This window comes from Rhineura floridana, chromosome 2 (assembly GCF_030035675.1).
Source record: "Rhineura floridana isolate rRhiFlo1 chromosome 2, rRhiFlo1.hap2, whole genome shotgun sequence".
Classification (NCBI taxonomy): Eukaryota; Metazoa; Chordata; class Lepidosauria; order Squamata; family Rhineuridae; genus Rhineura; species Rhineura floridana.
The window spans coordinates 166,874,845-166,888,710 of record NC_084481.1 but is presented as its reverse complement, the minus strand read 5'-3'; the positions used below and the strand labels follow the sequence as shown (position 1 = coordinate 166,888,710).

General features: G+C 41.3%; 1 protein-coding gene across 4 annotated transcripts in view; it reads right to left on the bottom strand.

The window, feature by feature from the left end:
- The window catches only part of LOC133377361 (cytosolic phospholipase A2 epsilon-like), a 70,421-nt gene extending 58,265 nt beyond the window's left edge, over nt 1-12,156 (bottom strand). For 2 of the 4 annotated variants that reach the window (XM_061611317.1, XM_061611320.1), the window contains exons 1-5: nt 12,052-12,156; nt 9,224-9,296; nt 7,859-7,995; nt 6,461-6,484; nt 6,197-6,328 (exon numbers count right to left, since the gene is read on the bottom strand). In XM_061611317.1, coding sequence (XP_061467301.1) covers nt 6,197-6,328; nt 6,461-6,484; nt 7,859-7,995; nt 9,224-9,296; nt 12,052-12,069 — 384 coding nt within the window. In that variant the 5' untranslated portion in view covers nt 12,070-12,156. Of the gene's footprint in view, nt 1-6,196; nt 6,329-6,460; nt 6,485-7,858; nt 7,996-9,223; nt 9,297-11,341; nt 11,391-12,051 lie in introns of those variants that run through there. The other 2 variants (XM_061611319.1, XM_061611318.1) reach the window with 2 other exon arrangements.
- Nucleotides 12,157-13,866: the final 1,710 nt, after the last annotated feature.

Sequence of the window (13,866 nt, the reverse complement as noted above, 5' to 3'; positions counted from 1 at the left end):
TGTTCTTTAAGAAGGGGCTAAACGGGCGCGCAACCTTTCGCTCCTCCTTAACTCCCCCTCAGGTACTGCCCGCCTTCCCCCCCTTCTCTCCTGTCTTTTCAACCGTCTGCGTGTGCGTGGTGAGGGGGGAGGCATCACCTCCTCCTCTTCTGAAGTGTCCGATTCCCCTATGGGAATCCCTATGATTTACCCCTATGGCTGAGGGTAAACCATCTCTCCGCCTTTCTGCTGTGATCAGCCCTCCCTCTTGCTCTGAGCTGCGGAGAAGGGAGGGCCTGGGAATGTCTGGGGGGGATTCTAAAACTTCAAGGCTCTCAGGCTCCCCGTTGCTAAGCGACCCTATCTCTGGCATGTCCTCTGTTTCGGTTTCGCTCCACAGAGGGTAAGTTCCTCCCTCCTCCCTCTGCCAGCCATTTGAATCCTCTTCTGACAACCCCCCAGGAGCCCAGCTCATCCTCCCAACATCCATCTTTGTATTTTGCCTAATCAGCTGCACTTTCTTTTCCCAAGTTCTTTGGGGTCAATAGAAATGCTGCTGCAACCCACAATCCTCTGCTTCTGATAGTGCTGTCTACCATTTTGTTTCTAGGTTACCCAGGAAATGATATACACACTAAGACAATGGTGACAACCCTCCCAGGTTCCATACAGCAAATACAGCCCACCCAGGTTTTTCTGATCTTTCATGCACATACTCAGTAGTACAACTCAGGTACAGAGGGCTAAGCTAGGGATAACACAATGTGCTGAAAGTTCATCCGCCAATATTTTTTGGTGAAGAGAGCACTTTCAAAAGGGAACTCCCTAACTTTCTCTGTCTCTTTTCAGATCACATTCTTTCATGTCTGATCACAACTTTGATCTGTTGGTGCTCCAGTGCTAGTTTTTAGGGCTTCTCTCACCTTCAACTCATGAACCCAACCAGTTAGAGAGCATGTAGTGAAGAGAATGATGTCATAGCACTATTTAGGCTATTAGATTTGGCTATGTGACATCACTGAGGGGAAAGAAAGGAAACTGCATTGCTGTCCCTCTGAGCGCGATAGAGGGGGAAACATATGCTGCCCAGGAGCCTAAGCTGCCATTATCTGCAGGAGTTGTGTTGTGCAGCACAGCAAAAAATGGGGGGGGGTATCTGACTAAGCCATACTGAGAGCAGACTCACTGAAATCAATGGACTTTAGTAACTTACCTCTATTGATTTCAGTGGGTCTACTCTCAGTATGACTTAGCTGGATATCATCCAGGGTGTTGACCTGGTTGCCTTAACAATGGATCCTCATTCCCTCCACTTATTCAAGGTGAAGGCAGCCGTTCCCAAATAGTGAACACTCTTGCCCCCCTTTGCAAGGCCCCATGAAGATTTGCTGAAAAGAGGGGGGCTTTTCATGGCTTGTGAACAATTAAATGAAAAACAACCCTTCTCCCCTTTTGAATCGGCCCTAGAGGCACAGCTTGCAGAGAAAGAGGTCTCTCTGAAGAGGTTTCTGATTAACCCTTATCCTGAAGATAGTAATGGCTTCTGCTCATACATCTCTATCAATGGGTGAACACTGGGACCTTCCTAGAAAATGAGATAGCACTGCTGCTTCCTGTTGCCTCTATCCTTGGACCTACCCATTTTTTCTGCTCCCTAAATTGTTCTTGGCACTTGTCCATACATCCCACTCAGTTCCCAGTCCTCCAGACGGATCTTCTGTTGACCCAGGCATGGTCCTCAACATGTGCTCTAGGCCTCTAGCAGACTAGAACAGCATGGGGAACCTTAGGCCTGGGGGCCTCTCTGTCTGGCCCTCAGAACACTCCCCAAGCCATACCCCTCACTTGCTCTGCTTCACACCCCAAGTGCTTTTGCCTAGCTGGAAGGTGTCCTTGAACTTTGATTATGCCTCTTGCTTGTCTGGATGGAGGACAGAGAGGGCTGTATGAGTGTGTGAAGAAACTAGCCTACTGTACAGAGGAAATATTTAGATTCATTGCTCCACCCACTTTTGCCTCTGGCCCTACCAATAACTGGTATGTGGCCCCTGGAAGGTTGCCCAGAAAGGAATGCGGCCCTTGGGCTAAAAAAGGTTGCCTACCCTGGACTAGAAGGATTCATTCTTCAGCCTTTATCAGCTCTCTTGAATGTGGCCTGTGCTGAATTCCCAGAGTCCTAATCCCAATACAGCTTGCAGCTCAGTTGTAATAGCTACTGAATGGTCTGAAATGGTTTGGGGCAATCATGCCTACAGACTATCTCCTTCTTTACAATCAAGTAAGACTGAGTGAGTGTGCCACTACAGAGATGTTCTAGATGACTCCCTTACATAGTTAATAGGAAAAACCACACTCTTAAACCCCATTTAACACAATGGCTCCCAAATGAAGACGTATGATAAAGGCATAAGAAATAAATTCATTTATATTTCACTTATGTAATTGTAGTATACAGTTTTTACTGCAGAATTGCAAGAGGATTCACAAAGGTGTGACATTACACATACAAATGTTTCAGACTGGCATGGCCAGTTGATTTCTGTCCGCAGATCTCTATGAATAACTGGTATCTGGAATGTTGTAAAAACAAGACTAAATTTTAAAGCCAATCTCTAAAACAAGCCACCAAACTACTAAAATACACTTCAGAAAATGTTGCCTATGATAAACCATTTTGAAAGACTGAGCAAATAACCATTTTGACAAAAATTACAGTATGAATCACACAGGAGAACAAAAATTAGTTCACTGACTTCAGGAAGAACTTCCTGGAAGTGAAACATAGCCTCTAAATACATGTTTAAGTCTGGACAAGGCAGCAGCGTATATTATGTACACTTGCAGCTTAGACTCTGCCCACTTTCCAGCAGAAACAGATGTTTTTGTCATCTGCCAATCTATTTAGTCAGTAATGTATTGACAAATGCAGAAGTGCAGGGTCGCTTCATGGTAGTCACGCCAAGCCACCTCATAGTCACATCCCCTTTCACTTGCTTGCTCTCCATCATCATCTCCACACTCTTCAGTCCTTCCCATGTGCACCTTCCTCCAGAACAGCAGATACCCATAGGAGCCAATCATCATACAAGAGAAGAGTGTTAGCTACTGAGAAGGGTCTTCTCAAGGGCTGGCTCACCTCCTTTCATTCTGATTGGCTCCAATCAGCAGGAAAGGACAAGGAACCATGTAAGAAGATTCTTCTCAGTACCTAACACACTCTTCTTTCATGCTGATTGGCTCATAGGACGCTGGAGACATAGGGACTCTGCTGGAATCCTGCTCCCAAAAAAGTAAGGGATCTAAGACACCCCCCAAGACCCTGGATCACTACACCCCTGTATTTAGTTTGGGCAATGGAATGAAAGGAAATCCAGAGGGAGAGATTGACACAGGTGCATTAGAGGTCAAAATAAATGTATCTTATCTCCTCAGGGCTGGAAATATCCCAGATATTGACCTTCCAGGTGCCTGAAAATTCAAAGCTGGTATCCAAAAAACCCTAAAATATTAGGTAACAAGAAAATGTATGCTGGTACCAAGAATTTTAAATATTTTCCAGTCCTTTTTCAGGTCATAAATTTAACTAATGGGTATGCATGATGATTTGTGGTGGTAGGAAAGAACAATGGAAAGGGCTCATCCCCTTTACCCATTGTCAACACACACAACCTTGCACATGTCTCACACAGATTTGTCAGATCCTTAGATGCAAACATGCTAGCACAGTATGCATTACATACAAACAGACATGGTTCATAAACAGGATGGGTGCATGGGAAAGAAATCCTTTCTTTGCCCTCCTCCACTCACACTACACATGCACATATGTACTCTAAGGAAGGCCCTACGAAGCAGAATTAGCAGACATGCTTAATGCTGCAATTACCTGCTTGAAGGAGTGCTATAAATCATCTGGGGCACACTTGCATGGGTGATCTGGGTCTAACTGAAGTAGATTCTGATTCAGACTCCTCAAAGCTGGAAGGAGAATCAAGATCAATATTTTTTTCTCTCTGCCCTATACCTGCTACAGTCAGAGAACATTTTTTGGAGGGGGAGCATTACTTGCTCAGTGCTGGGTCCAACTCACATCCACCTATGATCATGGAAACCACTCCAGAGTGGCAAGAGGCTCATGTCATTGCCATGAACATTATCAATTGTTGAGCACGGCACTTCACCTCTGAACCTGGCTCTTCAGGCAGGCTTTTGGGGTGGGCTAGATTTTATCTTGTTTTTAGATTTTCAATGTCTAGGTATTATATGCCTATGTTGTACGTCACTCAGAGTGGCTGGACAGCCAGCCAGATGGGCGACTAATAAATTCTATAAATAAATAAATAAATAAAAACATGAATCCTCCCATCCCTTTTTACCTCTCTGGGGATTGTTGAGGCTTGAGGTCAAAGTGGGAAAATTCCAGAAGCAACACAGCAACAATTCATACACCCCTGGGAATCATATGGAGCCCCAACCATTCCAGGGTGGTTTAGGGCAGGGTATGTATAAATAGGACTTGAATTTCATTGGACATCTAGAACGTCTGCCGAAATCTAACTCTGTGTTTAGTCCTTGTTTGCAGGGAGAGGCAAGGGGGGATTTCAGGGCTGTACTGTCATGTGCATGTGACGCTATGGGTTGTATTCAACTACGTTCGCCTCAGAGTATACCACCCCAGGTGCCCAAATTGCTAGCATGGTGGTATCATGCTGACTGAAACTTTCACCACATGGAAAACAGCTTTTGAAACTACACTGTGACCTTTGCCAAACTGAAATTTGACAACAGGTGTGTTGAAAGGCTAACCCAATCATTGCTGATATAAATTATAGATTATTGATATAGAGACATTATAGACGTTAAACACAGAATATCAGCTACATTTTCATCTACAACCCTCATAGTGAAATTGATTTTGATCATATCTGGAAGAATAAATATGCTAACTTTGCTTTGAAAACATGAAGAATGGAAATATGATTCATTTAATTCTAAGACAACTAAGAATTCATTTAATTCTTTCCATGCTGATAATTTTGGGCCATATTAATGGCTTCTAAGTTTGGTAACATCACTATTTAACCATATCCCAGAAAATGTGTTCACTGTGACACCAGAAAGATACCTCCTGGTGGCACTTCTCCATTCAAATAATCATATACGTTCACATAAGGATGGTAAACATGTGTGTCCAGTATAAGCAGAAAAACTTTTCCACAACCTTGATTTTAAAAAAGGCATCATAAAGTTGAATGTCCCTGCTCATTTTCTGCAAGGAGAATTGGGGCAAGAAATCCAGCCCACCATGCAGGCCTCTGATTCTGCTTGCACACATGTGCATACACACATTTTAATATCCAGGCAGGTGGGGACCTCCTGCAACCCATAGAATGAAAGAAGATTTTCTGGCCTCCCCCTCCTTCCTTGCTTTCAAAGATACAGGAGACACATCCCACGTCTTCATATTGTACCATCTCCTTCCACTTGGGATCATGAGAACTGAACTACCATCATTCCCTGCAGAGAAAGCCAGAACTATGCAGCCTCAGTCACAAACCTAAACTGGTGAATTGCTAACATACATACACTCACAAAGATCACAGAGAAAGTAGAAACCCAGGTGCCAGCCTGTTAAATAGCTAAAGCTTAGCTATCTATCCATGCCTACAGGTGCAATTTTTTTTTAAAAAAATCTGTACAGATTCAAGTGATAGCCATCTGGGGGTGGGGGGGAGGATCTGGGGAAAAAAATCAAAAGACTGTTGTTGCAATTCAAGAGGCCAAGCTTTGAAAAATGTGATTGGACAGTCAAGGGATGACAACTCTCACATGGAATCGAAGCTTTTCATGTGATTTAATTCCAGGTTCTACTTGGACCATACATTGTAAAACTAACTTGGCTTCACATCTTCTAGCAAAGGGACTGTATTAAACAGTTAACAATTCTACATCACAACACATCTCAGCAAAATGATAAATGTAAAATAGGTGTGTAAATCAGGAGAAGCAATTTACTGTAGACAAGTATATATCATGAAAAGATAAATCCCTTGGGAAAAAATACTCAGCATGGTAGGTATTAAATGGGGACACTGAATGAAAGAGAAACACTGTGCATTGAACAAATTAGATATAAATTACAGGATGTTTCAGGGAAACATATCTTATTAGTTTGTATCCTGTCCACCCAAACTGTACCTATAATTTTGTCTCTCACCTGTTGGTTCAATTCAAAATGCCTGCAAACTGTTTCTCCAAGGCGGAGTTGAGCTACATCAAAAAGAACTGTGCAAAGCTGATCATCCCTGAAGAGACTGTCTTCATCACACACTTTCAGTTCTAGTAAATTCTAAGGGAATAGAAAAAAATATTAGTATGTGATGAGAGAAGCTATGCACTGAGTGAGTGTGTTTTCTCAAGAGAATATTGACTTCTGAGCACCAGAGTCATCGTCTCTTCCTGTTCCATCATTAAACTTTACCTTGCTCTTCTTCCTCTTCCTCGACTATAATGAATGTAAAATAGGTCATGATGACAGCAAACAGCAATCAGTTGGTTCAGGAGAAAGAGAGGGAGTAAAACAATTGGTTCTTTTTTAGGCACAGGAGGAGTATGTAATGGTTAAAATTACTCACAGCCCTGGCAAAACATTAAACTACACAACCATCACTTAACTACATCAAAAGATTTCACTGTGACAATGTGTAGGAGGACTCTTCCCATAACCCTATTCCACCCAGAAGAAAACAGCACCTAAATCTTCAAAGCATCTTTACCTTGGATATCTTTAGCATCTTCTAACTTAATTAGAACCCTCTCCCATCCCCAAAGTAACATTAGGAAAAACAGAATTGACACAATGTATAATTAGACTTTAGATCCGTCCCAGGTGATAACTGTAGCCAAAATCTAGAAATCTGACCTAAGAGAGACTAAGGCCCACTTACAAAACTTATTTAAATCTGTGGCGACTTTGTCTGTATATGCTTCATATCACAATCTGGCTTCCTTCATATACGCAGCCAAGAGCGTGGGAACTGTTTCCCCATGCTGTGACCGGCACGCTGCAGAGAGGCTCATGTAAATAGTGTGATCACCAGATCAAGCCAATCACCATGTATTTTCCACTCCTATGCGAGATTTGAGTGTGACTTTACCCTGAGAACTTTTTATAAGCCACTTTGAGAGCTTCTTAGAACTGGGAAGCAGGTGGCAAACAAATAAAAAAAATAATAACTCATTCTCACCCACTTAGCACTTTCCCTGCCAGTAGAGTGCCAGTTGGGTGAAAAAGACCCACCTGCAAGGGTTGTGTCCAACAAAGTCATCTTGTGTATGGACTTCCACCTGTGCAATGAGACTTCCTCTCCATCTCCTCTCCCCACCAGCCTTACCTGCCCCCCAAATCTGCTCCAGAGGGATGGGAAAACTCCAAAACAGACTGGGGTGGGGGGAGACATGTGAGGAGAGGAGGTCCTGTTGCACAAGTGTAAGTTCTTGCACTAACAGGACAACTTTACTGCAATCACTGGCAGGCTTTTTTAAATGTTCCCAGTGGCATATTGTTAATTTGGTTCTAGGTGCACAGTGGACTCAATTCCTACTTTGCCCTATCCACAGATTTAAAATAAGGCCAGAAATTGACACAGGAGAGGCTCTTAGGATGCCATCAGGAAGATTTATTTATTATTTTATTCATTTGTTAAATTTGTATCCTGCCTTTACACCAAGTGATGCTCAGATACAATTCACTATATTAAAATAAACTAAAACAGCAACAGAAAGATTTAAAATGATAAAACCAAAGTAGGTTAAAATAAACATACTAAAATAAATAAAACAGCCAGTTAAAAACAATGACAATGTATTATCACCTCACCTTTGCCATATTCTGGATTCTAAAGTAGAAGGTTTCATTCCAAACTGGATTTCTGCTATTTGAGATGGTTTTTGTCCGGGCATCATTAAAAGAAGCCGTTGGTAACTTCAAACGTACATAACAATCACTTTGGCTTACTACGTGTTTTAAAAAAAAAAAGGCATTGGTTCTGAAAAACACAGATACAGGCTTCTCCTTGTACAATAATAACTTCAGGTGCTATGCCTAGAACGATAGCACTCTGGATCAATTAAAACAGGGGTGGTGAATCTGTGCCCCCACCCCGAGATGTTATTGGACTCCAACTATCATCAGCCCCAGCCATCATGGCCAATGGTCAGGGATAATGGGAGTTGAAGTCCAGCCACATCTGGCTAGCTCCCCCTGGATTAAAAGAAGGGTGTTGTGCTTCTAACATTAGAGGCAAGATATCAACTAGGTCAGTCTTACTCTCTTTTTTCTACCTGAACCCTGTTGAATAACATTCTGCTCTTCTAGTAAAGAAAGATAAAAAATGGTATTTTTGAAGTGATACTATGAGTACAGACAACATAGGAAAATAACATCTGAATTAGTTATCTACATATCTTTTAGGGAGAGGAAACTGAATAAGGCCTAACCAGTACACATAACTCTGTTAATGGGACTGTCCTTTGGAAAAATTACCTAATTTATATTAACTCTGTTAATGGGACTGTCCTTTGGAAAAAATTACCTAATTTATAAAGCGCCTGGTTTCACTCTCTATCCTACCACCCTTGGGACAACTTTTCTCTCATAGCACACTTGTTTAATTAATTTTAGAGCGCTAGGTTATTAGGGAATAACTTTATATATACCTGTTAGATTGACCACATTTTAGTCTGTTTAGGTGTGGTGCAGTAAAAAACAAAATGCCTCAAAAGCCTTTTTTGACATAAACTTCATAAACAAAGAACAAGCACAGATGCAGTGGAGGGGGGCAGCAGACAGTATCACAGCAGCAGGTTCCATCCTTGACCTTCATGCCCCAATTTCAACATATGAAATGAGCCTACATGCATTCTTTCGTCATGCAGCTAATATCTGAAAACGACTTGATCCAGGATCACATTCTTGAGCCCTGCACATGCACAGGGCCAAGGTGAACTATGTTCCTCTTTCTCACAGACAGCCAAGGCAGGCAAGGGAGAGTGTCTTAATTTTTCAGCAAAGCCAATGATAGTCAACAGGGCTTACAGTAGTTATGACTGCTGCAGTTTCCATTAAACACGGACAACATAAAACAAGTATTTAAAATTAATATTAAATCCATTAATGTTAATATGAACATCCAAACATTTGGTAAACTAGATTTACAGAATCTCAGGATTTACAGATACTCACACACATCTGCTTGCCGGAGATTTCTCATTCTTATAATATGTACAGAGAGCAAAGAGAAGGGAGGTGCCTGCACCTGAAAGGCAATTTGTAGGAAGGAGAAAGATACAGACAACTCTTAAAGTTTATTTACATTCTTTCTCTGGATAAAGCTCAAGGCAGTTCACCATAAAGGTAAATATCCAAAACAAAACTATCCAAAACAAAGAATAACATACATCACAAAAGTGCAGCAATAAAATACAGCCACATGAATAAAATGTAAATAGAAGGAAGGTTACAGAGAAGGGGGTCCCTATGACCCTCCAGATGTTGTGGAATTCCATTTAGTCCCATCCAGCATGACCAGTGGTAGTTGTAATCCAACATCATCCGAAGGGCCATGCATCTGTCATTCCTGTTACAAAAGTTGAATGAACTTCCTCACCTGACAGCATGTGTTCAACCTCTTTCTACACAGTCTTGTGAAGCATGACTAAAAATCCCTCCTCCGGGCTTTATCATATTGTCATCATGGCCATCAGATCCCTACAGATTTTTCTTCTACTCCAAAGTCAGGATTCCAATTAGAAAGAGTATTTAGCAAAGCATACCCGGCCTAAGACTTCAGGCCTCCATGTTCTATATGTGGTAATAACATTACTTGGACATTGGAGGATGTAGGATTACTATTAAGCATGAAGATCTACACCAGGGTCAAGAGTTTGAACAAAATAAGGTCTGTTTGTTGTAAGCAGAACAGAATTCCACTCCCTCCAATATCAAACAAAATATCAGTGTCCCCTCACTGACCAAACTTTTGCCAAAATGGGATCCCTAAGAAAAAAGGGCATACTGTTATGGTCAGAGTATTAATAAGTACAAAACATTTTTAAAATGCAAACATCACCACCATCACTCAAAAAATATTGCCCAATGAGAACTGAACATCTACTACACATGTTGGAAGTTGTTTGTTCACTAAGCATCATAACCAAATTTTGTATATTGGTTCCTGAGATCAAGGAACAGGTTTTCATCTACGTTTAGATACAATTAGATGTTGTTTTGAATCAAGATGGCAGACTGAACCTTTCAAAACTACACTGATTTTTTGGTTTCTTAGAATTCCCAAGCAATGCCAGGTACGAGGCAGATAGCATTCAGTATTTTCCAGGAGCCATAGAGCATTGAATCTCAATTGCAAAAGAAACTGAAAAACCAGCAGCATAGGGGAGTGAACTGTCTTTCTTGAGCTCCTAACAGCTTATAGTTTTTCATTGGTGGTACCACTCTTATGGAATGCCCTCCCCAGAGAAGCTCTCTTGGCACTTTCGCTGTGATCTTTTAGGCAGATAAAGACCTTCCTATTCTCCCAGGCCTTTTAATTTTAATTACAGTCTATCAGGTGCTGTAGTTTTTGCCTCCCTTCCTGGCTTTTATGTTGGTTTTAACTGTTTCAGCTGCTGTATTTTATGCAGATTTTAGTTGTTTTGTGCTCTGCAATTTTTAAATTTATTGTTAGGGTTTTTTTAAATTGTGAATCATAATCTGTATTTTATTGTTCATGTAAACTGCCCAGAGAACTCGGTGGATGGTTGGTATTTATTTATTTAAATATTTATAAGCCGCACTTTTCATAAAAGTATATCAAGGCAGCATTACAATATACAAAAAACATAATAGAATTAAAAACAATAGAATTAAACAATAGAATGAAAACAATAAGGAAAGCATCCATAAGTACTGCATCGGTATAGACTGCTACAGATTAGATCAGTGGTTCTCAAATGTTTTTGGTTCACAGCGCACTGTAAAACATATAAAAATTTTCTGGCGCACTTTCTGTACAAAATTAAAAATATATTAATATATTTTAAACTATGAATAAAAATAAGTTAAATACAAATGGGTTTCTTCTCTTTTTAAAAATATACTTTCATAATATTCGCAGCACACCTCTTGTGGCGCACCAGTGTGCTGCGGCGCACCGTTTGAGAATCACTGGATTAGATATTGATGTGTCCTGGAGAATACTGGCTAGCTGACATCCTAATCAGGAGCACTTCTGTTAGGGAATGAGAAAATATAGTAACACTTTTTTGTATCTGCCCCTTCATCCATGGGTAGAGACACACTCACTGTTCTGCTGGTTTGAATACATCTTCATCCCTCTTTTCTGAAAACCGGGGCACACAACTCTAGTCAAACCCCACTCCTTCTTACTATAAACCTTGTGAGATCAGCTTGGGTGTGCTTCAAAGAGATTTTGCAATTGATTGGCAGATCAACCCACTCCTCTTCCAGGTGTGGCCAATGGAAATGCTTTCCTGTAGGCAACTAGTGTGCTCACAGTCCATAAGAAAAAGAGTAATAATTCTCAAAGACAGCTTCAGCCACATTCTCAGTTGTATTCTTACTTTCTTCTGCCTCCTCACATGCCCTTCTTCAACAACTGGATGCTTCTAAAGACAAAGTCTAGAAACAAATGCCATCACAAACTTATCTTCCATTTTTAACTGGGTTACTGCACCCAGACCATACCGGCAATATGAAATCCAGTGATATGCAGAAGATACATAGAAAACTGTAAAGACAAAGCCTCCTTCAAAGCAAACAGCTGGGAAACGGCTGACAATCTGCTACGATATTAGAATTTACAGCTTTCAAATCTATGAATGTGCAAAGAGATCCATTCTGTTTCCAGTAGAGCCTGGTCCACTAGGGCAACTGAAGCACAGCTTTCCCAATGAGAATGTCATGCAATTTTAAACAACATACCCCCCCAAAAAATTTCAAAGCTGCACGCTCTCTCCTGTCACACATACAATTTTGTCATTTCTTGAACTTACAGAGGCTTGTGAAAACATTTCTGTCGATCTCCTTTTCTCTGTCACCACTCAGCCAAACCTAATCCAAAAGTGTAGCTATGGCAAAGAGTTCCCTCCCAGAACAGCCAGCTTGTTAGCCCTAAAGGGAAGGCTCCTGCTCCATCTGTCGTTATGAAGCTAATCCAACACAGCCAGGATAGCAGATTAGGGAGGAGTCTAGGAGGAGCCAAGCCTGAATCAGGCCTGCTTCCTCAACCTAGTTCTGACCATGCCCAGAGCTGTTTCCCTGAAGGCCAGATCTCCTTATTAGTAACCAGAGAAGCAACAGGGAGTGTTTTCTGCTTTGGGGAGTTTTTTGTTGTTTAGTTTAGTATGACCTGGCTAGAGAGAGCAGGCAAGGAAGCAAGCAAGAGTGAGTCTCTTTCTATAATAAATATCTTTTTTTTTACTTAATCATTTTGCATTTATTTTTGTAAATTGAGAGGCGAAATAGTGGATGGTTTATGTACTTGTAACATACTCTGTGTTAACAATTTTCCTGCACTCACTCATTGAAAGCTGGATGAGCAGAGCAGGTTAATCTGAGGCACTTGTAATTCCAGAGTATTTCCAGAAAAGATGTGTGGATCTGGTTCCAGCAAGCCCCACCCCTAGTTTAAATTCAGAATATTTTCAATGCAGAGGAATCGTGAAAAATGTTGGTGCTATTATTTCTAGCTTTATGGGTTTTGTCAGTGATTTCTAAAATGAAACATTTGGGCTCTATGCCTGTCGATACGACTCCATATCCTTCCCCAAACCTGGAAGATATTCTTCCAGCAGTCTGGTGTTCTCTGCACATGAGCCAACATTATTTTCAGGACTGAGCCATGAATTGCAAACATGTTCTGCTGTACGCTGGATCAAATTAAACACTTTTTGGTCTATTGGTAGGAATACTTTGGTTTGTTTTAATTTAGAAGAAAAGGTGTTTTGGATAATGAAGTTACATTGATTTTGGGTGGAGGAAAACTGCATGCAACTGGAACCAAGTGTTCCTCACTTTTTAAAAGTATCTGTGTGTGTGTAGTTTTTTGGCAATGGATGTGTAGGGGTAATCAATACGTTAATTCAAAAACTTATGTTATGTGGTATGACTTAAATTCTAAATAAAAACTATGAGTCAATCATGTCTGAAAACTGATATATTTTTTGTGAGGAGACAGTGGCACTCTGTACATGAGAAATGACACACTTTCCTAAATAAGTGTTGTACGGGTCATGTTGTGGTAAAAAAAGCAAGGTTAAAAATTGCAGCCCTACCAAGTCATATTTGTCTCTCCATATCAAGACAGTAGGAGTCAGCTATTCAGATGAGTCAATGGGGTCTGTAATGCCAGCTTTGCACAACTTTTATATCTCTTTGTTTAGATGTTGCTACAATCCTTTTCTTGCTTTATGTTGTGCAGCATCCACATTAGCTTTCAACTTAATTTTATGTGTGAAATGCTTAACAACAGCAGGAATGTCTCAATATGGCTTGTTGTTCATTTATAATACATGATCCATGCTCTTAAGCACGGCCGGCCCCAGGCATGCCAGAGCCCTTGGGCATCAGCTTCCCCCAGGCCCTGGTGTGTGTGCGCGTGCGTGTGCACGTGCATGCATACGCATGTGACCCCCACACCCCCACCTACCTGTCACCTGTCTTTTAGCATTGCCATTAACCAAGATGGCAGCCACGGTTTCCCTCAGGGGATGAAGCCTCCACCGCCATCTTGGTTGATGGCACACATGCGTGCTACACATGCACATCTCTGCCATAAATCAAGATGGCGGCAGGAGCTTCAGCACCTT